Source organism: Ictidomys tridecemlineatus, chromosome 15, assembly GCF_052094955.1.
Source record: "Ictidomys tridecemlineatus isolate mIctTri1 chromosome 15, mIctTri1.hap1, whole genome shotgun sequence".
NCBI classification, from domain to species: Eukaryota; Metazoa; Chordata; class Mammalia; order Rodentia; family Sciuridae; genus Ictidomys; species Ictidomys tridecemlineatus.
This window is the reverse complement of record NC_135491.1, coordinates 49,518,061-49,544,517: the sequence shown is the minus strand read 5'-3', so window position 1 is coordinate 49,544,517 and position 26,457 is coordinate 49,518,061. Positions and strand designations below refer to the sequence as shown.

Genomic DNA, 26,457 nt, shown 5'->3' with positions numbered 1-26,457 from the left:
AACATAATTTCTTGAAAGAATTTTCCTTGGGTGGCTTCTCCCTTGATGAGATAGAGGTCATGGCTCAGGTTGTTTGCCTTTTTCTTTTGTGCACAACCTTACCTACCCACCATTACCTGATGTTAACTTGTAGTAGTGGAGTAGTGGCAAATGAAAGAAGCTGGAATTCATTTTTTTTTCAGGTTTCAGGAAAATGCCTAACTTCTTTCTTGGAAAAAATAGAGAAGCCTATTAGATTTCAGTTGAGGAAAACAAATGTCTCAATCCTTATTTTACCTCTTCTAAAAACCTAAGATAATTCCTCCTTTTAAAAAAATGTCCCCAAAACTGGGCATGGTGCTGCATGGCTGTAATCCAATTGGTTTGGGAAGCTGAGACAGGAGGATCGTAGGTTTGAAGCCAGCCTCAGCAACTTAGTGAGGCTATAAAAATAAGGAAACCCTATTAGGGTTAACCCCTGGTACACATACAAAATTTTTGTCCCCCAAAATAAAATAATCCCAATTACACAACCCTTATGTCGGAGAGGTTGGCTTCTAACCCAGGCACAGCTAATGTCAAAAGTTCCTATGTTTGATCATTAACTTCCTGGCAGAACTGACAGAATAGTTTATCTGTTCAGTTCCCAAAACCCCATTGCTCTTTCCTGTCTCTGACCCTCTACCTACAACACTTTTCCCTATCACTTTCCTTAAATATTTTCAACGCTAAATTCCTGTAAGTGGTGTTGTCACATTGTCGGTGGGGCAAAGTTTTAACCTACGGGAATATTTTGTTATACAGCGGCTCTAATACCTGTGGGGGTAGGTTACATCACTCGCTACTTCGGAAATAATTTGGAGTCAAATTGATAGGAAAATAGGTTCTATTCAAAGCCAACTTTGAAAGAAGACAGAAAAAACTTAGTTTGAAAGTTCCCATCTTCTAAATCTCTAAAGGCGAGCAGAACTTTTAAGAAGCGGCAGGAAATGTGTGTATGCAGATTGTTTCTATAACCGACGGCTGGTGTCGGGTGCATCTCTGCTCTTAGCGTCCGCGGCTTGTCAGGGTGGTGGCTGTAAGGCTTTCAGTGTCCACTCTCGTGATTCAGTGGAGGGGTGGGGGCAAATGCAATGTGTTTCAAATCTGGCGAGCTCGCTAGGATACCGGTAAATCTCACAGAGCCTATTGACAGCACCTGGACATTTAAAATTAGCAGCCTGAAAAGTGAAACTGCTGTTTATGCATTTGGACTGTCGGCCTGGTTTCGTTTCGATATACTCAGTCTGCATCAACCTTTCCCTGCCGCTGTGCTGGGCGGGAATGTGATCTTGTTCTTTGGCTGGAGGGGCAGCTGACCCGAGCGGGGCTACCTCTATTGGACCGGGGACGGTGCCCAGCACTGAAGTTCTGGGTGGGCATCTGGGGGCAATTGAAGCCACTTCCCGAAGGGGCGAAGGCGGCCGGCAGGCGCCGGCTCGACGTCACTGCGGCGCGTCGCTTCCGGTGCCCAGCGCGGCAGCGAATGACTTCCCCCTGGGAGGGGCTGGGCCGGGGCTACTGAGACCCCCCGGAGCTCGCGATTGCGCTGCGCCCGCCGGCGCGCCTTCCACCTGCTGCGTCCCGCCCGCACTGGGGACCATGGCCACCGACTCGTGGGCCCTGGCGGTGGATGAGCAGGAAGCGGCGGCCGAGTCGGTGAGTTGGCTTCAGGCGTGAAAGAAAGGGTCGGGTGTGGTGGGAATGAGTTCTGGCCCGGATCTTGGTCTCTGGGAAAGGACACTCGGTAGGTTGGGGTGCGGGGGTGCGGGGAGAAGATGAGTGGAGCCTGACCCTGAGCTGGCTTTGTCTACCCGCTCTCCTCCAGCGTCACGTAGTCGCAGGTGGGTGCTCCGGGGCCCAGGCGCCCAGCCACCTCCCTGTCTTATTGGGATCAGGGTCTGTCACAGATTGCACTCCCAATCCTGGGTTGTAATCACCGTTTTAGGTGTCAATCTCCACCTTCAGGTTCTGAGCTGCTCGGGTTCTGGAGCCATGTCCTACTCCTGTTTGTGTACCTCCTCCAGCTTGCTAGGTGATAAATGATGACACGGTGGTTTGGGCAGTCAATCTCCTAATCTGCTTAACTTTGTTCTTTTTTCTGAACCTGATACATAGTAAACAAAATGAAAGTTAAACGTTACTGTGTATGATTAATTTCTCCCTCCTGAACATTCTAAGTTCTGGCAGTGCTTTGCACCTACTTCTGTTAATGTTTGTTTCTGAGAATCCCTCCAGAGCAAGGACCTTGTTTCTTTGTGTTTTATTTGTTTACTTATTTGTTTGTCTTTTTAACTTATAAAGAGAAAAGGTTTATTTTGGCCCACGGCTTGTTTTGACTTTTAAATTTTTTTGTTTTTATAACTGATAAAGTTATGAATGCATGCACAGAAATAGTTTCAAAAACAGTGGTTTCTACCAATATTTTCTTCCCCAGAGGCAAATACATTTTCCTTGAAACTGATTGATAGTTTTACCACTGTGTTTCCTAAACAATATGATTATTTTGCTACTTATTGAGTTATCAGTTTTAGATATTTAGACTCTTTTCCCCTCCATCTTCTTCCCCCATCACATATGCATGCCTTTCCACACCCCATTTTTCTTTTTTTAGTTGTAGATTGACACAATATCTTAATTTTGTTTATTTTAATGTGATGCCAGGGATTGAACCCAGTGCCTCAGCATGCTAGACAAGCGCTCTACCACTGAGCCACAACCCTGGCCCCCCACACCCCATTTTTCATTTTAATATTGTAACTTTAGTTCAGTAGTCTATGTTTATATTATTAACTAATGAATACTTTTCCTTTTTTATATAAAATACGTATTTAGAAGTAGTTGGACACAATACCTTTATTTTATTTATTTTTATGTGGTGCTGAGGATCTAACCCAGGGCCTTGCATGTGCTAGAGGAGCGTTCTACCGCTGAGCCACAATCCCAGCCCTTCCTTTTTTTTTTTTTTTTTTAACTAGGGATTGAATCCAGGGGCTCTCTATCACTAAGCTGCATCCCTAGCCCCGCCCCCCCCCTCTCTCTCTATATATATATATACACACACACACATTTTTTAAAAATAAATTGCTTTTTTTTTTTTTTTTTTTGATACTGGAGATTGAACTCAGGGGCATTCAATCACTGAGCCATATCCCCAGCCCTATTTTGTACTTTTTTAAATTTAGAGACAGGGTCTCGCTGAATTGCTTAGTGCCTCGCCATTGCTGAGGCTGGCTTTGAACTTGGGATCTTCCTGCATCAGCCTCCAAGCCACTGGGATTACATATGTGTGCCACCTCACTCAGCTATTTTTATTTTTAAATAGGTCTTGCCCAGTTGCCAAGGCTGGCCTCAAATATTGATCATCCTGATTCAACCTTCCACCTCCAAGCAAGTAGCTTGGATTACAGGCATGCTCCACCTCTGCTTGGCTATACTTTCACATTTCTGTAAAACTTATTTTTCTTGGACTTTTTAATTGCTGTATTTTTGGTGTCATGTTTTTTGTATTATTACCATTTCAAACCCAAACTCTCTGCCACTTAAGTTGATCCCAGGTTGTTCAGATAGATACATCAAGCATTCTGTCAATTTGGTCTCTTCCAGGCCTTTAATCTGATTCAATTGGATTAGACACCCCTATGTTTGGAACACAGTTCATTTTAGGAGATGGAGGAGAAAGGAAGAGATTTGCTTTCAACCTCATTCTAGGGATTCCTTCCTCCTTCTCTTGTGTTGGATCCCTTTCTTTCTATATTCCCTTTCTTCAACTTTCTTTTTTTTTTTTTTTTGATACTGGGGATTGAATTCAGGGGCACCCAACCACTGAGCCATATCCCCAGCCCTATTTAGAGACAAGATCTCACTGAGTTGCTTAGTACCTCAATGCTGAGGCTGGCTTTCAACTTGTGATCCTTCTGCCTCAGTCTCCCTAGCCACTGGGATTTCAGGCATGCACCATTGTACCCAGCTCCTCATCTTTTTTTTTTTTTTAACTTGTTAATTAACTTTTATTTTATTTTATTTATTTTTATGTGGTGCTGAGAACTGAACCCAGTGCTCACACCTGCTAGGCAAGTGCTCTACCACTGAGCCACAACATCTATATTCCTTTATTTTGGTGAAGCCATCAATTTTCTGTTCTAGAGGTGTATGGGAAGTAAATTTTTTAAAAATATGCATGTGTAACCAGATGTGGTATACTCCTGTCATCCCAGTGACTTGGGAGGCTTAGGCAGGAGGATTGCTAGTTCAAGACCAGCCTCAGCAATTAAGTGAGACCCTGACTCAAAATAAATTAAAAAGAGCTGAGTATTTGCCTTAGTGGTAAATCTCCCCTGGGTTCAATCCCCAGTACCTAAAAAATAAAAAAAGCAAATGAAATCTTGCATGTCTAAAAATATCTTACTTTGCACTATAATTTCGATATTAGTTTGGCTGATTGTAGAATTGTAAGTTGCAAATTGTTTTTTTTTTTAATTCTTTTTCTTTTTTAAAGAAAGAGTGAGAGAGGAGAGAGAGAGAGAGAGAATTTTTAATATTTATTTTTTTTTAGTTCTCGGTGGACACAACATTTTGTTGGTATGTGGTGCTGAGGATCGAACCCGGGCCACACGCATGCCAGACGAGGGCACTACCGCCTGAGCCACATTCCCAGCCCTGCAAATTGTTTTTCTCACAAATTTTAAAGGAATTGTTGTATTGCCTTTTAGACTTTTGTATTGTTAAGATTTTTGAGACTATTCCAATTCCTGATGTGACTTACTTCTCCTTTTAAAAATTTTAGTATTTTTATTTTTTTGTACTGGGGATTGAACTTAGGGGTGCTTTACCACTGAGCTACATCCTCAACTTAAAAACTTAAAACTGTACTGTGTTTGGAAGTGCATAAGGCAACCCTTGATAAACTGTACAAAGAACCATGGAGACAAGAAAGACCTATATACAAATTATGAGAAAAAAGAGAAGTCTACTTGGGTGGTAGCTGTCAAGGAAGGCTCTATATAAACAAAATCTTGAGTTGGAACTTTAAAAATTGGTAAGATTTAGATTGATTTTTTTTAAAAAGTGAGCAAGGCATCCTAGGAAGTTTACAACATATACAGCTTATGTATATTTGTTTAAAGAAAAATACCATCTTCAGTTATAATTTTACTATTTCATAAGTATGAATTCAAACTCTCAAGTGATATTTATTTATTTATTTTGAGACACTCTCTCAAAATAAGGAGGCTGAGCTGGAACTTGTGATCATCCTCCTTTATCCTCCCATCCCTCAGTCATACCTTTATTTTTTCTTCATTCCCTCTTTTCCAGAACCGTTATAAATTGTGAGATTGATTGATTGATTCTTCAGTGCTGTGACTCTAACCCAGGGCTTCACATGTTAGACAAGGACTCTACCACTCAGCTACAAACCCAGCCCCGAGAACTTCTTTTAGTTGAATATTGGACCTCTTGGACTGACCATTTAATTTTTTTTTAGGTTGGATTTATGAAGGTATAATTTCTTATAGTAAAATTAACCCTGTTTGTGGTACAGTTCTGTGAATTTCAACAAAAGCAGTTCCATAATACCACCAAGGTCAACATCCAGAGCATCTATACTGTCCCGACAAAATTCCCATCAACTTTGCTATCACGCCCTCCTCTCTACCCTTCTCTTGCAACTGCTGATTTGTTTTCTGTCATTATTATAGTTTTATTTTTTCCAAAAATAAAATAGAATCATACAATATGTAACTTTTTTTGTTGTTGTTGTTTAGGGATTGAACTCAGAACCTCCTGTATGCTAGGCAGGTGCTGTATCACTGTGCTGTATCAATCCTTTTTAGTTTCTTTTTCTTTTCTTTTTAAATTTTCTTGCTTTTCAGGTACTAGGGATTGAACCCAGGGGTGCTCTACTACTGAGCTACATTGCCAGCCCTTTTTAGTTTTTATTTTGAGACAGGGTCTTGCCAAGTTGCTTAGGATCTCACTAAATTGCTTGAACTTGTGATCCTTCTGCCTCAACCTGCCCAGTCACTGGGATTGTAGATGTGCACCACTGTGCCCAGTTAATATGTAACCTTTTGACAAGTCTAGTATCTTTCACTTTAACATAATACTTTCGGGATTCAGCCATGCTGTTGCAGGTATCAGCAGTTGATACCTTTTTATTGCTGAGTAGTAATCCATTGTGGATATGCCACAGTTTGCTTATTCTCCAGTTAATGGACATTTAGATATTTTCCAGTTTGGGGTAGTTATTGTGTTTGCATTTCTCTCTCTCTCTCTCTCTTCTTTTTTTTTTTTTTTTTTTTTTGGTGGTGTTGGGGATTGAACCCAGGACTTTGTGCATGCTAGGCAAGCACTCTACCAACTGAGCCGTGTTTGCATTTCTCTTACATAAATACTTCAAAGTAAGATTTCAATCCCTATCTCAGCCTCTAGAGTAACTGGGATTATAGGCCACTGTGCCTGCAATGGTTTTTTTTGTATTTTTTCTTAAATAAACACATTTGAGATCTCATTTGCATACCGTATACTTTATCTGCTTAACATGTACAAGTTTGCTGATTTTTAGTATATCTACAGAGTTGTGTAGTCATCATTACAACCAATTTTAGAACATTTTGTTGCTTGTCAGTCACTCTCCGTTTCCCTTAAACTGCCCAGCTCCTGACAATTATCGCTAATCTACTTTCTGACTCTTTAGATTTGTCTCTTCTGGACATTTCACATAAGTAAACTCATAATATGGTCCTTTGCGACTGGCTTCTTTTTCTTAGCATAATCTCTTCAAGGTTCATCAGTTGTGACATGTATCAGTACTTTATTCCTTTTTTTGATATGTATATATTTTTTAGTTGTAGTTGGACACAATATTTTTATTTTATTATTTTTATGTGGTGCTGAGGATGGAACCCAGTGCCTCACACTTACTAGGCGAATGCTCTACCACTGAGCCACAACCCCAGCCCTTTATTCCTTTTTTATTGCCAAATAATAAATAGTCCATTGTATGGATATACCAAAAAATTTTATATATTCATTCATAAATTGATGAACAATGGATTGTTTCTATTTTTTGGTTATTATAAGTAATATTCCTGTGGTATTAATGTACAAGTTTTGTGTGGACACATAGTTTTAAATCTCTGGTATAAATCTAGAAGTACATATACTGCTGGTGAGACTGCAAATTGATGCAGCCAATATGGAAAGCAGTATGGAGATTTCTTGGAAAATTGGGAATGGAACCACCATTTGACCCAGCTATCCCTCTCCTTGGTCTAAACCCAAAGGACCTAAGAACAGCATATTACAGGGACACAGCCACACCAATATTTATAGCAGCACAATTCACAATAGCTAAACTGTGGAACCAACCTAGATGCCCTTCAGTAGATGAATGGATTAAAAAATGTGGCATACATACACAATGGAATATTACTCAACAATAAAAGAGAATAAAATCATGGCATTTGCAGGTAAATGGATGGAGTTAAGTGAAGTTAGCCAATCCCAAAAAACCAAATGCTGAGTGTTTTCTTTGATATAAAGAGGCTGATTCATAGTGGGGTAGGGAGAGGGAACATGGGAGGGATAGACAAACTCTGGATAGGGCAGAGGGATTGGAGGGGAAGGGAGGGGGGCATGAGGTTAGAAATGATGGTGGAATGTGACAATTATTATTATCCAGAGTACATGTATGAAGACACAAATTGGTGTGAATATACTTTGTATACAACCAGAGATATGAAAAATTGTGCTCTATATGTGTAATCAGAATTGTAATGCGTTCCTCTAACATATGTAAATAAAAAAATAAATATAGAAGTAGAATTTCAAGATTATATGGTAACTCTGTGTTTAGCTTTTAAAAAACTGCCAGAATGTTTTCCAAAGCAGCTGCACCATTGTGTTAAATTTAAGATTTTTTTCTTTTTTGGTTCCGGCGATTGAACCCAGGAGTGCTGTACCACTGAGATATATCCCCAGCCCTTTTTATTTTGAGACAGGGTGTTGTTAAGTTACTCAGTTTGGCTTTGAATTTGAGTTCCTTCTGCCTCAGCTTCTCAGGTAGCTGGGATTACAAGTATGCACCTTTGTACCCTGTTTAAAATTAGTATTTTTTAGATTATCAGATTATCTATGAGAAGCACTATTTCTTAAAAATATTTTTTAGTTGTCAATGGACCTTTATATTGTTTATTTATTTATGTGGTGCTTAGGATCAAACACAGTGCCTCAGCACATGCTAGGCAAGTGCTCTACCACTGAACCATAACCTCAGCTCTGAGAAGCACTTTTATATAGAGATTAATACCTTTGGTACTTTGATTTGTATTCTGGTTCCATAACTAACTAGTTATATGACCTTGGGCAAGTTGCTTAACCTCTCTGTGCCTTAGTTTCTTCATCTGTAAATTGAGAATAATCATAGTATCTACCTCATTGAGTTATGGACATGCCTGATATGAGTGATGGCTATTATTGTTGTTATCTATAATTCACATAGGTGGGCTTTTTTGTTGTTATTTTGTTTTTTGGTACTGGGAATTGAATTCAGGGGTACTTGGCCACTGAGCCACATCCCCAGGCCTATTTTGTATTTTATTTAGAGATAGGGTCTCATCGATTTGCTCAGTGCCTGGCAATTGCTGAACTTGTGATCCTCCTGTCTTAGTCTCCCGAGCTGCTGGGATTACAGGTGTGTTCCACTGTGCCTGGCTCATAGAATTTTTTTGAAGGAATCTGTTTTTTTTGTCCATATTGTATAGATCAGTTAGTTGAATCATGGGTAAGATTTGATATTTAACCATGCAAAAAAACAGGTCAATTATAATAAGTCACAGTATTCAAAAGCTGAACAAATAAGATGCCTGTTATCCTCCTCTGTCTTTTGGAACTCCCACTGAGGCTCCTCCCGGGAGTTGCATGCATGTGACTGCAACACATACAGAGCAACATTAATTATTCCACCTGTATTTTATTTTTTAATTTTTATTTAATTTTTTTTACCTGTTCGAGATTTTATTAGCAGGACCATAGTGGCCAATCGCAGAAGAGAAGGGGGTTGAGAGAAAGAGAGAGAGAGAGAGAGAAGAGAGGGAGAGAGAGAGGAAGAGAGGGGGAGAGGAAGAGAGGTAAAGTAAGAGGGAGAGGGAGAGGGAGAGTAAGAGAGCGAGCAGAACTGGGTGTTGATATTTATGGGCTTAACACAGGATGAGGAGGAGCAAGGTGAGTGGGCTGTTACTTCTTCATTGGCGGAGAGTTCATGCCACTTCAGGGATTGGAGGTGGTGCCACTCAAAGTTTGAGCCGTTCACGGGGATTGGAGGTGATGGTTCACACGCCATTCAGTGTGTCATGGATCTCAGTTCCCGGAAGAGAAGCGCTTGGGCGCCATCTTTACCAACATTCCTCCCTTTTTTTGTTTTGGTTTGGGGGCGTTGTCCTCGATCTGGCTACTTCCTGCTGAGTAGGGGTGTCATTTAGAGGGAGGGAGGGAGGGTGGTCAGTTGTTTGGAGAAGGGCCAGGAGGCCCCATATCCATGTACTAAAGGCATGGATTTTCTCCGAGGAGAAGTCCATGAACATGCCCTGCAACAATCTGCAGGCCGGTGGTGGATGTCAGGCAGGTGATCAGAGGAGTAGACTACGACAGGAACTGTTGCACTTGGAGTTTGGGAATGGGATTCCACCTTGAGTGACGGGGATCCCCATCCTGGGTTTCAGCACCAATGTAAGGAATGGTGGAAAATCTCCGTAAACTCAACAAGCCAAAACAACGGTTTACCTGTCTGAGATTTCATTAGCAGGATCATAGTAGCCAGTTGCAGAAGATAAGGGCGGGGAGAGAGAGAGAGAGAGAGAGAGAGAGAGAGAGAGAGAGAGAGAGAGAGAGAGAGAGAAGAGAAGAGAAGAGAGAGGGAGAGAGAGAGGGAGAGGGAGGGAGGGAGAGAGGGGAGAGGAAGAGAGGTAAAGTAAGAGAGGGAGAGTAAAAGTAAGAGAACACCTGTATTTTAAATATCCATCAAGCTTCATTTCATACTCACTGTAGATAAGAGAATATTAGATTCTATTTACAATTTCTCTTCTTTGTTCCATTGGAGATCTCTTTGTCAATTTAGAGGGTGAAGGATTTCAAAACCTGCTAAGGCTTTCTAAGTCTTCTACTTCACAATTTTGCCCAAGGTAACCCCTGTTCAATACAGGTCATGTACTACTTAAATGTCCCTTCTTATGCTTCAAGAATTGTTTCTAAAGTACTTTTGAATAAAATGAAGTGTAACTATATAATGTCCAATCATTCAGATATCTTAAAAACTAAAATATTAAAGGCAGTGAAAAAAAAAGTGGCTATTATAAAAGTAGGGCTTTGGGCGATTTGGAAAAGGTGGGTGGTTTGTTTTGACTAGTTTCTGGGTTTCAAAATGATTTTGGTCCAAATAAATAGAGCAAAGAAGAGTATCTGAATTAATTGTGCTTTCTACCTAAGTGCTAGCATTCAGTTTGCTGCCATTACAGCAGGTCTATTTAGGCTTCAAAACCGTTAGAGCCTACCCAGGGCTGAGTAGGTTTTCTCCATTCTGTAGGAATCTGCAGTGTGTATCAGAATTCTAATACATTGTAATAAAAGACATCTGTTGGTGTCCTTTACTTTAGAAGTGGCAACTTTTTCTATACATTTTACCCTGTTAACTTCAATTTGAACAATATATCAACAAAGAATGATTCTTCTATCATTGAATGTCCTTTTATGATTGAATTAAAAATCATAAATATAGTAATGGATATTTCTGACTCACTTATACCTCAGCCCTGTCATTTAATTAGGTAATAGTTATCACCCTAGAAATGACTACTACTAGCCTTTCTCTCGTAAATGCTGCCAATCTCTGTATCTATCTGTCTCTCTGAAAAGTTGAGTACCAGACTTAAGCTGGTAGAATGTAGGTAGTGCTTTAGCAGACTGAAAAATATTGGGCACCTACTACATATCATGCACTGTGCTGGTGATTCCATTGTTATTGTCTGTTAGTTTGTTTTCCTTCATAGTTAAGGAGTAGAAGTGAGCCTCTTCCATTGTCATCTAAATACCTATTCAATAAAGTTTTTGTTTTCATTTCTGTCTCCCCACCTTCCTTCCTTTTCCCCTTGGTCCCTTGGAAAAGACAGAAATGAACCTCAGGACATAAAGAACTTGATGGTGATTTAAGAAATAACCGTATCATTGTAGTGATTTTTATATTCTTATCTTTTACTAAATGATATCTTAGACGCCACTTAATATTTTATTTGTGTACCTGTTATGTACTAGATCCAAATTTTGAAATATTTTGTCATTAAGGTATTTACATTCTACTAGGGATGGTAATCCTACCAGGGTATCCCTAATTTTTTAAAAAATTTTTTGTTTTTACAGTGTTGGGGACCTAGGGCACATGTGCTAACATTGAGTTACATCCTTAACCCTTTATTTTTGAGACTAGGGTCTCACTAAGTGGCCTATGCTGGCTTTAAATTTGTACTATTCCTGCCTCAGCCTCCTGAATAACTGGAATTATAGGTATATACCACCATATCTTGCTAAATTTGCAGTTTTTTAATAAAAGTCTTAGTAATTCTTTCATTGAAATGTTTCTGTGTTATGCCTGGTGTCTGTATTCCACTTCAGCCTAGTGGGTATTCCAATTTCACAGTATGCCGCCGTGCTTCAGTCTGTTCCAGTTAAAATATCAGACACCCAGTACAATGAGGCTTTGATATGAGGCTGCCTATCAGTGGCTGTAGTGCTGTGGCTAGAACATATCCTGCAGCATGCATAGTCTTATCCACAGATGCTTTGCCTTGTAGTCCTTCCTGTTCTCTTCTAATTTTTCTTTAGATTTGTTGGGTAGAACATGAGAGTGTTTGTATGCCTATAATCCCACAATTCAGGAAACTGAGGCAGAAGGATTGCAAGTTTGAGGCTAGCCTCAGCAACTTACTGAGACTCTGTATCAAAATTAAAAAGATCAAAAAAAAAAAAAAAAGGCTAGGGATGTAGCTCATTAGTAAAGCACCCTTGGGATCAATCCCCAGTACTCTCCCCGCAAAAAAGAAGAAGAAAAGAATGTGAGAGATTGACAACTCTAATGATATTCCTCTGAGAAAATCTTTGTAATTGGGGCATTAAGCAAATTCACAAATTAAATTCTTTAAAAATTGTAATTAGAAACTATTGATTTTTACTCCTGTGTAACCTTTATTTTTTTTCTATAACTATATTTATGGGAAATTTTGTTTATTCTTATTTAAACATTAAAAGGCACCCAGCAGAACAGCCTGCTGTATCCTTCCCAATGAGCACACCTAGTGAGAAGGTCTTGGGAGTGGCTTTTTCTCCCCACCTTCATGAGGGAGGCTCTGTTGATTCAAAATCTTTTAAGTGATTTTCCTGACACTTTCCCCTCCCCCATATTCTTCATTTAGTTGAGCAACTTGCATCTTAAGGAAGAGAAAATCAAACCAGATGTCAATGGTGAGTAATTAAAAGCTAGTTTGAAAACAAATGTCATTTCCTTTAGTATTTTTATTTTGGCATAATAATTACTTGGAAAAAATTATATTTGTTCTGGACAGGGGGCTAGCAGATATTATCATTCTTTTGATTTGAGAATCAATGAATTAGATCATAGAATCAAAGTATGTTTAATATAAGAATGAGTGTGCCTATTGGTTTTACTCACCATAGGACTGTACTGCCAGATTATTATTATTATTTTTTAACTGTTCCTCAATTTGGGATGAGGTGGATAATGTATGAGCAATCTGAAAGTTCATCTATTGTAATTATTCTGGACTTAGATCTATCAGTAATCTAAGTGGAGAGGGGTAGGGGGCTTAGCTCAGTGGTAGAGTGCTTGCCTGGTATGGCTTGTATTGCCTGGGTTTGAATTCCCAGCACTGTCACAATAAATAAATAAATAAATAGATAGATAGATAGAAAAGCAGGGAGGGTGCAATGTAACATTTACCTCACTGTGAATCATTTTCTGTATATTTTTACATAGCTACAAATTGTTTGACTATTTCTGTTCTATTAATAAATTTGTATATGTAGATCTTTAGGAACTTTTTTTTCACAAGCTGACAGAATATTATGTACACAGATATTCTTTTGTTGAACATTGGGTGTTGTCTGATCATAGCTATTGTAATAGTATCTTTCTATACTATTTCAGCATTATTGATGCTATGAGGGAAATAAGCATTATTTTTTGAGATATAGGGTAAGGGAACCTGGAAGGAGAGAGAATTGAATATAAGCAGCAGTCTCTTAATACTTTATTTGGGGATAATAAAATGTTTTTAGTAGTGGCTTTGTTCTCATTTATCTTTTTGCTCTCAGGCCTTTACTTTTCTAGTATCCTAGAATTTGAATTGTCTTGGCTGTTGGATTTGGGATGTGACTTTAAATGACAGCCACTTTGTGTTTGATAAAGGTGCTGTTGTCAAGACCAATGCTAATGCAGAGAAGACAGATGAAGAAGAGAAAGGTGATGTAGCCTTAAAGCTCTATAAGTGAAATTCTATATTCCAAGAAAATGTGTAGTTACGAGGCTTCATTTTTATACCCAAATTGGCTTGACTTTAAAAGGGGTCCCAGTGCTAGTTTAAGTTCAACTTAAATAGTTAATAAGTGAAGGAATTCTAATGATCACTTTTTAGAGAAAGTTTACATTGAACAACTAATAAACTTAAGCAGTAGCTGGAAATATTCCCTTAATGATTATCTTATACAGGGTATTATAAAAGGAATTTTAAGTTGTATCCCCAGTGTTTAACTTAATTATATTTTGGTACAGATGACAAGATGTGAACAACTTATGCCACATAAAAATGGAGACTTTGTTAGTTCCTTTTGTTGTTGTTGTTGTTGTGATGGATCTATTAAGCTAATTTTTAAGTTTATATTGAGTGCAAATGAGAAGTAAATATTTGGGTCCAGATAGGAAGAACAGATAACCCCCCAAAAAGGGTTGTTAGAATAGAGTTCTAAAACTGGGTGCCATGACACTTGCCTGTAATCCCAGCAAGTTGGAAGGCTGAGGCAGGAGGATTGTGAGTTCAAAGCCAGCCTCAGCTACTTAAAAACCCTGTCTCAAATTAAAACATTAAAAGGGCTTTGAGCCAGTCATGGTGGTACATGTCTGTAATCCTAGCAGCTAGGAAGGGCTGAGGCAGGAGGATTGTGATTCAAAGTCAGCCTCAGCAATTTTTGAGGTCTTAAGCAACTCAGCAAGACCTTGTCTCTAAATAAAATATAAAAAAGGGCTTGGGATGTGGCTCAGTGGTTAAGTGCACCTGAGTTTAATCCTTGGTACTAAAAAAAAGGGGGGGGGGGTTGGGATGTGGCTTAGTGGTAAAGTGCCCCTGAATTAAATCCCCAGTATCACTGAAGAATATGAGGCCCCAAGAGGCAATGTAGGTATTATAGCCTTTCTTTTTGATAAAGTAAGATGGGCTAGGATGTGGCTCAGTGGTAGAACACTTGCCTAGCATGCAGAAGGCCCTTTGTTCAATCCCTAGCACTTCCTAAATAAATAAATAGAACTATTTTAATTATATTTATAAATTAAAACTATGATGTACCCTAAATTAGAAAGCCCACTACAATCATATTATTGAATTTAAATGGACTCATTCTGGATTTCATGAACTTTTAAAAATCTTTGATCTTTTTTCCCTGACAGAGGACAGAGCTGCCCAGTCTTTACTCAACAAGCTGATCCGAAGCAACCTTGTAGATAACACTAACCAAGTGGAAGTCCTGCAGCGAGATCCGAACTCCCCACTCTACTCAGTGAAGTCTTTTGAAGAGCTTCGACTGTGAGTACTTGTTTACTTTCGACTGTATTTTGTTTACTTCTTTTGCACTTAGGTAGAGATCCTAGACCTGTTGTACATATTTTTTCATACAGAAGAATATTTTTAGCTAACACAAGTCAATAATCAGATTTATCTGCTTTGGTTATTAAGGAATATTTCCAGTTAATCTGTAAAAGCTTTAGCAGCACTCTCACATTGTATTCAACTCAATTATTGTTGTTTAAAAACTATGTGTTTACAGTGAAAAAGAGAAGAAAAATCTACCAGGTATTTTGTTGTGTTCCTCAGTCAGAGACTATATGACTGTTACCTTCAATGGTTTTTCTAGGAAACCACAGCTTCTCCAAGGAGTCTATGCCATGGGTTTCAACCGTCCTTCCAAAATCCAAGAGAATGCATTGCCTTTGATGCTTGCTGAACCGTATGTATACTAATACAATTCTATTCCATTTTTAACTTTCTAGTTTCAAAAACTTATTTTAAAAACTTATACTAATAATATATACTCCTTGTAGAAAAGCTAGAAAACAATGAGGAAAAAAGAAATTATCTGTAATCTCTCTCCCCTTGCATTATTGATATTATGGAGTAGAGACTTCTAGACTTTTTTTCTATGTAAATTGTTAAATGTAGTTTTTTTAAAAAGTGAAACCATATATAACATTTTATATGCTATGTTTTTTAACTTAATTGAATGATTATCTTTTTTAAAAAATATTTTTTAAAGTTGTAAATGGACACAATACCTTTATTTTTTTAAATTTATTTTTAAGTGGTGCTGAGGAGCAAACCCAGTGCCTCAAGCATGCTAGTCAAGCAGTCTGCCCCTTAGCCACAACCCCAGCCCCAAAAGATCATCTTTCTTTCTTTCTTTCTTTTTTTTAAAGAGAGAGAGAAAGAGAGCATTTTTTTTTTAATATTTATTTTTTAGTTTTTGGCGGACACAACATCTTTGTTTGTTTGTGGTGCTGAGGATCGAACCCGGGCCGCACGCATGCCAGGCGAGCACTCTACCGCTTGAACCACAACCCCAGCCCTCTTTCTTTCTTTCTTTCTTTTTCTTTCTTTCTTTCTTTTTTTAACATATATGTATATATTTTAATATTTTTTTAGTTACACATGGGCACAATATCTTTATTTTGTTTATTTATTTTTATGTGGTGCTGAGGGTTGAACCAGGGTCCCACATGTGAGAAGCGAGTGCTCTACTGCTGAGCCACAACCCCAGCGCCCAAATGATCATCTTTCTATGTTAGTAAATATATTTATATCAGTCATAGATACCATAGTTTCATTATATGGAGATACATATATATATAATTTATTGTATCAAGTATACTAGGCAAAAAACAAACAGAGAGCCAGGCGTGATGGAACACACTGTAATCCCAGCTATCAGAGAGATTAAAGCAAGAGGATCTAAAGTTCCAGACCAGCCTCAGCAATTTAGCAAGACCCTATCTCAAAAAAAATGGATGGAGATGTAGTATTCCTGGATTCCATCTATAGAATCAGGAAAAGAAACCAGGTTTCTACACTTGAATGGTATAATTACTAAGGTTATTTTCTTTCTTTCTTTTCTTTCTTTTTTTATTTTTATTCTAATTAGTTATACACTAAGGTTATTTTCTGTTGCAGTGTTTTTCCACTTTCATAGGCATTTGAATCTCATGGCAATTTATTAAAAAGCACATTTTGATTTTAGTAGGTCTTGAGGTTGGGACAAGGATTCAATATTTCTAATAAACTTTCAGGTAATGCTAATTCAGGATATATTAGATCCCTTTTTATATTTTATTTTTGTGGTGGTACCTGAGGATCAAATCCAAAGTCTTGCTTATGCTAGGCCAAGTGCTCTACCACTGAGCTACATTTCCAGCCTTCAGATCACTTTTTTTTTTTTTGATACTGGGGATTGAACTCAGGAGCACTTGGCCCACTGAGCCACATCCCCAGCCCTATTTTGTATTTTATTTAGAGACAAGGTCTCACTGAGCTGCTAAGCACCTGGCTGTTGCTGAGGATGGCTTTGAACTCAAGATTCTATCTCAACCTCCCAAGCCACTGGGAGTACAGGCGAGTACCACTGTACCCGGCCCAGATCACATTTTTAACAAGGCTCTAGGATATGAAGACTCTTTTATAAAGAAATTGATTCCTATGGCCAGGAGTGGTGGCATGCACCTGTAATTGCAGTGACTCAGAAGGCTGAGGAGGGAGGATTGCAAGTTCAAAGCCAGCCTCAGCAACTTAGTGAGACCTGTCTCATAGTAAAAATTTTAAAAAGGACTGAGGTTGCAGCTCAGAGCTCTTGCCTGGCATGCATAAGGCCTTGAGTTAAGTCATCCCCAGTACCCCCCAAGAAATAAGTAAACATATATTAAGAGGTGGTAAATTATAAATATAAATTAATGCTACCGAATTTAAAAGTGGTTAAAATGACAGTTTATCTAGTATATATTTTAATTAAAGTTAAAAAACAATAATATATGCCTGTGGCCTGGGTTCGATCCTCAGCACCACATACAAACAAAGATGTTGTGTCCGCCGAAAACTAAAAAATAAATATTAAAAAATTCTCTCTCTCTCTCTCTCAAAAAATTAAAAAAAAAACAATAATATAGCTGGGCACAGTGGCACATGCTTGTAATCTCAGCAATTTGGGAGACTGAATAAGGAGGATAATAAGTTCAAAGCCAGCCTCAGCAACTTAGCAAGGCCCTAAGCACACCTCAGTGAGACCCTGTCTCAAAAAAATTAAATTAAATTAAATATAAAAAAATAAAAAAGTGGCTCAGTGGTTAAGTGCCCCTGGGTTTAATGCTTGGTATAAACAAACAAACAAAAACAATAATATACCAGAACTATTGAATTGTACATTTTAAATGGGAAAATTGTATGGTATATGGATCATCTCAGTAAAGCTGTTTTAAAAGGTGACAAGTGCACTGGAGGAAAATAACTCAAGGAAATTGAGACATAAGGACCTGTTTGCAATTTTTACCCTCAGAATTTGTTATGACAGTTTTCAGTCACACAGCAACATTGAAAGGATTTTAATGTGAATACCTGTATACCATCTATCTAGATCCTACCATAAACATTTTACTATGTTTTTTCACATATCCACTCATGGAGTACATCTTTTTTGTCATTATTTTTTGCTCGTTTTTGTTTCGGAGGGGGTCAATTTTTGGTTTTGATAGCCAGTGATTTTTTAATTTTTAAAAAATATCTATTTATTTTTATGTGGTGCTGAGGATCGAACCCAGTGCCTCACATGTGCAAGGCAGGCACTCTACCACTAGCCCCACTAGTGATTTTTTTAAAAGTATGAGTCAGCATATATCCCTTCTGTGCTCAAAATCCTTCTGATTGCTTCGCCTTTCATTCAGAGTGTGAGACCTGCTCTGGTTCCCTGTTACCTCTCAGCTAACATCTCCTACTTTGTCCCTTATTCTAATCCATCAGTGTTCCAATACTGCTCTGACAAGATGCCAGCTACACTCCCATCTTAGGGCTTCTGGCACTGGCTATATTCTACCTGGGACAGTTGTTCCAGACAACAACATGCCAATTGTCTCCTCTCTTTCATGTCTTTGCTCAGATATCATCTACTTGAGGTTCTACCCTAACCACTTGATAAAAATTGAATCTACTTTGAAATGCTTTTTAAAAAAACAGATATATGCTTCCAGTGGCAGGATCTGGAAATGAGGTGGCGTGAGCCATATATAGCACCTTGAAGGTGGCAAAAAGAATCCCCTGAAGCAACCCAAGAAGGTGGGTCAAAGAGCTACATGAGGAAGATGAGCTTTCAAGTAGAAACAAAAAGAGGAGCAGAAGAAACTTGACCCCAGGCATCTTATCAAGATCCCATTACAAAATAAAAAAATAAAAAGGGCTGGGGATGCAATGCAGTGGTAGAGTGTCCCTGGGTTCAATCCCCAGTACTGGGGCGGGGGCAGGGGGATGAAGTAAAGAATCATTGGCTGCTGAATTAAGAATAGATAAAAGATGTAGAGTGTTTCAAATTCAGTCATAAAATCTTTTTTCTCTAGAGTGCTTTGTAGTTATGAAACTGGCATATATAACTCTGTTACAGAATCCAAGGTCTCCTATAAATGAAATTTATTTTATTTTTATTTTTTTAAATTATTTTTAAAAGAGAGAGGGAGGGAGGGAGGGAGGGAGAGAGAGAGAGAGAGAGAGAGAGAGAGAGAGAGAGAGAGAGAGAGAGAGAGAGAGAATTTTAATATTTATTTTTTAGTTCTCGGCGGACACAACATCTTTGTTGGTATGTGGTGCTGAGGATTGAACCCGGGCTGCACGCATGCCAGGCGAGCGCGCTACCACTTGAGCCACATCCCCAGCCCCTGAAATTTAAATATAATTTTTTTAAGCTTTATTCTTTGTTTTTATTAACTAAAAATGTATCTTGACTTATAAGCTCCTAAATGGTTTGTTTTCTTGTGCAGCCCACAGAACTTAATTGCCCAGTCTCAGTCTGGTACTGGTAAAACAGCTGCCTTTGTGTTGGCTATGCTCAGCCACATAGAACCTGCAAACAAATATCCCCAGGTAAGGACTTGGTGAATTTGGATGTTCTTCTAATGCATAGCTAAAAGGGGAATTCCATTTGATGGATTAAAAGCCAAACTATGCTACTTTTTTGGGGAGGGTTGGGATTGAATCCAGGGACTCATCTGTGCTAGGCAAGTACTCTACCACTGAACTATATCACCTGCTGATATTACCATTATTTGCATAAACTAGAACTCAAGCACAAACATTATGGTTGATCTTTCAGTGGTAACAAAAATCCATGGTTTGAAAGTTCTGGGATATTCTGTTAGGCTTCATTCTTGCAGAAAAAAAAATCTCATCTGCTAGAAAGTTCTAACAAATTTTGTGGGGAGAGGGTCCTGGAGATTTAACCTAAGAGTGTTTTACCACTGAGCTACATCCCCTATCTTTTTTATTTTCTTAAGACAGTGTCTCACTAAGTTGCTTAGGGCCTTGCTAAGTTGCTGAGGCTGGCTTTGAACTTGCAATCTTGTCTCATCTTCCCAAGTTGCTGGGATTTCTGAGAACTTATTGAGTAAGTTAAAAAGAGGCTAATGTTTGATTGCAATTTCAGATCCTTACTTATAAATGGATTCTAGTGGCCAATAGCTGTTTTCAAGTGTCATTACTCAGCCAGAATTCTGATTTCAAAGAATTTTAGCTTATGACTGTACCTTAAAGAATCAAAGGATATACAGTTTAACTTACATATTATTTCCTTCAGCCTCACCTGGGGGAATGACCAGTTTCTAATGGGAATTCCCTTGATAAAAGAGATTTTCTCTTGATCTTCCATTCTACACTCTTTCCTACTCTTTCAGTGTCTGTGCCTCTCCCCCACATATGAGCTCGCCCTTCAAACAGGAAAAGTGATTGAACAGATGGGCAAATTTTACCCTGAATTGAAGCTAGCTTATGCTGTTCGAGGCAATAAATGTGAGTATGAGTAAGTGATCCTGAGTTGTTAACCTAATGAATTATTTTCATTTTGAAAAGTTTTGAAACATACCCAGTAGTTAAAATAATGTAATAAACACATGTATGCTATCTGTCTAGATTAAAAAATTTAACATTCTGCCATATTTCCTTTATTTGTATATGTGTGCCTGCATTTTTGTTGAACCATTTGAAAGTAAGTTGCAGATATTGAGATATTGTACTTTTCATATGGACATTTTTGCATATCCATGATGTCCTTATCACAACCAAGAAAACTAATAAATTCCCCGGGATAATTAATATCCATTTTTCACTCTTTCCTATTTATCCTAAAACTGTTTCTTTATGGCTTTTTTTTTTTTTTTTAACAAAATTAAGTCAGTGTTTATGTGTTGCAGTTTGGTTGTTGTATGTCTTTGATTCTTTCAACGTGTAATTGTCCCTATACCTTCCCCCTCAATTACATTTGACCTGTTAGGTTGATCAGTGCACTTGCTTATAAAATGTTTCACATTCTGGATTTTTTAAATTTCCTAATTTTTTTCTCATGTTATTAGAAGCACAAAAATCTAAAATATTCATGGCAATTGACTATAAGGGCTTGTTATTCTTTTCTCTATATTCATCCTTTTTAATTCACTTATTTACAACTAATGATATTTTTTTGTACTGGGATTGAATCCATGAGTGTACTGGGGATTTAACCCAATAGAGCTTTATCCCTGAGATATATCCCCAGTCTTTTCTGTTTATTTTGAGACAAGGTCTTGCCAAGTTACTGAGGGTCTCGCTAAGTTGCTAAAGCTGGCCTCAAAGTTTTGATCCTCCTGCTTTAGCCCCCACAAATACTCAGGATTATAGGTGTATACCATTGTACCTAGCAAGGTTATAATTCTTAAAAGAACTAAAGGTGAATCTCGAAGTCCCTTCTAATTCAAAATAAAGAACCAAATTCTTCTCAAACACAGGGATAAGAAGTACACTATAATCTGTCATGCCAAGTTAGGGAAGTATACTTTCTCAGAAAGAGTGTTTGTGTGTCTTTCAGAAGAACTTTGTATAATAAATCCTATTTACTGACTTAGGCAGGAGAAACATAAAAGCAACTGACGTATTTGAAGTAGATGTCCAGATAGCTGACAAGGCAGAGTGCATAGGAAAGATAAGAACTTTCTTTGAAAGTTCAGTCTAATGAGGAAGCTCTGGTCTAGGAAAAAGATGTGGTTTTTTTTGTTGCCCCCCATATTTATTTATTTATTTGTTTTTTAGGCGTAGTTGGACACAATGTCTTTATTTTATTTATTTATTTTTATGTGGTGCTGAGGATCGAACCCAGGGCCTCGCATGTGCTAGGTGAGCACTCTACCGTTGAGCTACAACCCCAGCCACAAGGAAAAAGATGTTGACAGAGTTCAAAAACAAAGAGGTCAAATACTTGAAAGAGACTTGTATGATTCTAGAAAATGAATAGAATGTCATTGAAGGTCTGGGGATGAAGTTCAGGGTAGAGCACTTGCCTAATATATGTGAGGCCCTGGATTCAATCTCCAACACTAAAAAAACAAAAGAAAAAAGAAAAAAAAATGCCACTGAAGATATTTTTATGTTATTATTATATCCTCCTTAGTGGTTTTTTTTTGTCATGTTTCTCTATGTGTCCATTAAATAATGTTGTGATATCCTAATTTTCCCTTGAAATATTAATGCAGAAGGGCACAGTGGCACATGCCTATAATCCCACCTATCCAGGAGCTGAGCTGGAGGATCACAAGAGCAAGTCCACCCTGGGCAACTCAGCAAGATCCTATCTCAAATTTAAAAATTTTCAACATGACTGTGGAGATGTAACTCAGTGGTAGAGTGCTTGCCTAAACTGTATAAGTTATTGAGTTCAGTCCTCAGTGCTGCAAAAGACATTAGAATTAAATTCAAAGAGTTTGAGGGTATATCAGAGAGGAGAGCTGGCTTTGCCTTTGAAATACCCACAGAAAACATCTCGTCTCCACAGTGGAAAGAGGTCAGAAGATCAGTGAGCAGATTGTCATTGGTACCCCAGGGACCGTCCTGGACTGGTGCTCCAAGCTCAGGTTCATTGACCCCAGAAGGATCAAGGTGTTTGTTCTGGATGAGGCTGACGTGATGATAGCCACTCAGGGCCACCAAGATCAGAGCATCCGTATCCAGAGGTAAGAACTGGAGTCAGGAAGGAAGTTCAGATGCCTCCTCTTACTTCTAACCGTTCTTTGGTACTTGGAGCAGCATTTCTTTGATGGGCCATTTTCATATCAGCACTGACCATGTCTCAGCCAGGGTTGAGAAAGGAGACATGGGACCCTAACCTACTCCTGTGCCACCCTGGGTCTGCTCTTCCTCTACCCTGGCCCTGGGATGCTCTGTACACCTTGCAGCCTGGGGCTATAGCCCATCCAAGCTGGGGAGGCTGTTTCTTCTCTACCTTCCAATGAAAATCTTGGGGTCATGTAAAGTGCATGGGCCTCACCTTGCAGGATGCTACCCAAGAACTGCCAGATGTTGCTTTTCTCTGCCACCTTTGAAGACTCTGTGTGGAAGTTTGCCCAGAAAGTGGTCCCAGACCCCAACATTATCAAACTGAAGCGTGAAGAGGAGACGTTGGACACCATCAAGCAGTACTATGTCCTGTGCAATAACAGAGATGAGAAGTTCCAGGCCTTGTGCAACTTGTATGGGGCCATCACCATCGCACAAGCCATGATCTTCTGCCATGTGAGTAGCACCTGCCGGGCTGCCCCGCCTCCTTCCCAGCCAGCTGCATCTTTGTGCTGAGGAGGACCTGGTTCACACTGAAATTGAAAAGGAAGGATATAACAAATACCTGTACCATCCCCCAGTCATAGTCTCCTCAGGTTCTTGAATTCTAAGGGGAAGACTTTGTGAATGGCTGAATCTTCTTTGATCCTACTTCTTAGAAGTTGTTTGAAAAAAAACCCAAATAAAATCTGATGAAATAACTTTAAACATTAAGGATATCGACTATTTAGAAATGAAGATCTTTGGCTCAATCCACACTCTCCCTGGATGAAAAAATAAAAGTGCCATGGTGCACACCTATAATACCAGCTAATTTAGAACCTGAGGCAGGAGAGGATCACAAATCACAGACCAGTCTGGGAAATTTATTTATTTGTTTATTTAAATTATAAAGGGCTGGGGACATAGCTCAGTGATAGAGCACTTTTCTAACCAGTTGTGAGGCCCTGGGTTCAATTCCCAGTACACACAAAAAAATCATCCCCCCAAAATTATACAGTTGACCAAATTGTTATATCATGGGCATGTAGGAATATATAACAATGAATCCCACTATTATGTATAATTAGACTGCATCAATAAAAGTATGGAAAACAGAATCATGCTGTTTCTGTTCACATCAGGGCTTCTGTGTTTTTAATGGCAGTAAGGCATTTCAGTTTATACAATTATTTTTCCTTCCAGACCCGCAAAACAGCTAGTTGGTTGGCAGCAGAGCTCTCAAAAGAAGGCCACCAGGTGGCTCTGCTGAGTGGAGAAATGATGGTGGAGCAGAGGGCTGCTGTGATTGAGCGCTTCCGAGAGGGCAAAGAGAAGGTTCTGGTGACCACCAATGTGTGTGCTCGTGGTAAGCAGAGACTGTCCTGGAATCCTAGGCTCAGGCATCCAGCCCTGTTAGCGAGAGAAGTCCTTACATCCAGGAGACTTGGATGGTCTCTAGGAGCCCTCTGGGGTTGGTAGGGATAATCCTTTTCAGGAGAGATGGGATTTCCCTCGGGTGATGGGAATTTATAGAAGCCAAGAGTCATGCCCAGGTACAAGGAGACACTCAAAACAGAGCCAGCTCTTCCCAGAGCATCTCCACTCTTGCGTGTGTAGCAAAGACTTGCTTTGTGGTTTCATGGTTTTAGTACCGCAAGGTTCTGGTACATAGGCCAATATGTGTCCTCTCTTGTGCCTGCATCCCAGGACTTTGGACTGACTTGGTGTAGATAGCTCAGAGGTGACCTGCTACAGACTCTCCCTCCACCAGAGTGGGTGCATGGTTGACCATGTCTTTGGCCCTGACTCCTCTGTGTCCCTCCTTTGTGCAGGCATCGATGTTGAACAAGTGTCTGTGGTCATCAACTTCGATCTTCCTGTGGACAAGGACGGGAACCCAGATAACGAGACCTACCTGCACCGGATTGGGCGCACTGGCCGCTTTGGCAAGAGAGGCCTGGCCGTGAACATGGTTGACAGCAAGCACAGCATGAACATTCTGAACAGAATCCAGGAACATTTTAGTGAGTCCCCAGAGGGTCTCCTGCAGGCACCCTCTTTGTGGTGGATGTGGGAAAAGGGGAAGTTTTCCTATGGCCCTGAGAGAGGCCTTTGTCCCTATACATGCTCCCTCCCTTCCTTTCTACCATTGGCTGGATGGGTGTTCTCAAGGAGCATACATATGATGGGGGCTTAGGGGCTCTAATGATGATTCGCCTGTGGCCAGGCTGAAGGCCCTGGGCTTTTGGATGTTGGTCAGAGCTCCCTGCTCAGGCTCTGGAAGCCTTTGGGGTTAAGAGGAAGGAGCATTGTAGTGGCCCAAAGAGCGGCCCATTCTTGAGCAGGGTCCTGTGTCTTCGCTTTTCCTGCCACACTGTCCTTGTGGGTGACTTCAGCTGTGTCTCCATGGCAACCCCATTTTGGTCTCTCTTCACATATTTCTTTCCCCCTCCCCCCTGCAGATAAGAAGATAGAAAGATTGGACACAGATGATTTGGACGAGATTGAGAAAATAGCCAACTGAGAAGCTCCACCAGCCACTGGTGCCCGCCCTCGGGGCTGCCCCTGCCCAGGAGATGAGTGCTTTCATGGCACAGGCCTCAACTGTCACCACAAAGACAAAGGCATGAGGAGAGAAGCTACCTACCTCATTTTAAATTACGTTTGGACTTGACAAAAAATTTTGCAAATGATGAGGGATGGTAGAAAAATTATTTACACCACTGTGGAAGATTAGGCGTGAATATACAGAAATTTACCTTTTGGAAATTTCATCAGTGTTTTGGCCAGCATTTTTCTCATCATTACCTAATCTAGATATTGTGGCTGAATACTTATCCAGGATCCCCTGCAGAGAAATACCTGCCTGTTCTCTGGCTTGGAGTGTGGGGGCCAGCCTCCAGCATCTGTGGAAATGACTCAATAGAAGTGAAGAGGGATTACAGAAGGAGAGGACGCCCACAGTAGATAGGAGTTATGCCTCGACATGGTATCTGGAGGCTACCATGAGGCAGCAGAGGCAGCCTGTGAGCTGCTACTTTGGACTGACTTTGTGTCAAATAGCTCATCTGCATATTGCCAGCCCCTCTGTCCTAATGCCCACACTAGGAAGGTATTTGCTGTGATGGACAAAAATGCCAACCTCTGGGCCTTTGTATGCAGGCTTGTGTCTCAGGACCATCACCAGCCCTTTTCAGCAGGTTTGATCTGTGTATGGTGTACATTGGATTATTGATGGGTCCTTTGCTTGTGCTTGGGCAAGTCCTGTGTAGAAGTCACCGTGGAAAAATGGTGGTAGACGTAGCTTGCCACAAAATTTGGTTTCACTGGCATTTGCAGTATCTTTTTTGTGTTGCCTTGATCCTAGCCCAAGCAAATAAAAGGTGGTCTGGGATTTGGATTCTCAGTGAAAATTGTGGTTCAGGTTTCTAATGGCCAGCCTCAAGGCACCTTCAGCAATAGTCACAAATCTTTCTTTGCCTCCAGATCCCAGAAGTTTTGTCAGATCTGGGGAATGATTACAGATATTTGGCATCTTGATTGTAAAGAGGTTCTGAACATCTGTGTTCCCACGGCCTGGAATATACAAACAGGTGCAACCGAGGGACTAGATGGACTACAGCCATTCATCTATCCAAGGCACGAGTAACTGCCAAGGCCTGTGCTCCATCCTTACTTGGCATCTATGCATAGGACAGTTAGAACAAAGAATAGAAATGGAAACTTTCTCACATCTGGCCAAGGTTCTTGGTACCCAGAGTGACAGAGCAAAGATGAGATGAAACTCAGGTGCAAGAGCAGT

At 39.7% G+C, this 26,457-nt stretch overlaps 1 protein-coding gene across 3 annotated transcripts; it reads left to right on the top strand.

Moving 5' to 3' along the window:
* The first annotated feature begins 1,471 nt into the window (after window positions 1-1,471).
* Window positions 1,472-26,049, top strand: LOC101959289 (ATP-dependent RNA helicase DDX19B). Of its 3 annotated transcripts, XM_005318413.4 has the most exons (12): window positions 1,472-1,677; window positions 12,480-12,528; window positions 13,493-13,546; window positions 14,744-14,879; window positions 15,208-15,300; window positions 19,358-19,460; window positions 20,267-20,381; window positions 22,393-22,570; window positions 22,892-23,129; window positions 23,859-24,021; window positions 24,488-24,679; window positions 25,118-26,049. In XM_005318413.4, exons 1-12 carry the CDS (start codon window positions 1,621-1,623, stop codon window positions 25,177-25,179), a joined length of 1,440 nt encoding a protein of 479 aa, XP_005318470.1. In that variant the 5' UTR covers window positions 1,472-1,620; the 3' UTR covers window positions 25,180-26,049. The 3 variants fall into 3 exon arrangements, with proteins under 3 accessions (XP_005318470.1, XP_021577402.1, XP_040135987.2); XM_021721727.3 differs by lacking the exons at window positions 12,480-12,528; window positions 13,493-13,546 and having other exon boundaries at window positions 1,480-1,677; XM_040280053.2 differs by lacking the exons at window positions 1,472-1,677; window positions 12,480-12,528; window positions 13,493-13,546; window positions 14,744-14,879 and adding an exon at window positions 16,858-16,955.
* The last annotated feature ends 408 nt before the right edge of the window (window positions 26,050-26,457 follow it).

Coding starts and splice junctions, on each gene's coding strand:
- LOC101959289 (XM_005318413.4), top strand. CDS start 1,621: ATGGCCACCGACTCGTGGGCCCTGGCGGTGGATGAGCAGGAAGCGGCG. Junction 12,529..13,492: donor AATCAAACCAGATGTCAATG/GTGAGTAATTAA, acceptor TGTTTGATAAAG/GTGCTGTTGTCAAGACCAAT. Junction 24,022..24,487: donor CACCAATGTGTGTGCTCGTG/GTAAGCAGAGAC, acceptor TCCTTTGTGCAG/GCATCGATGTTGAACAAGTG.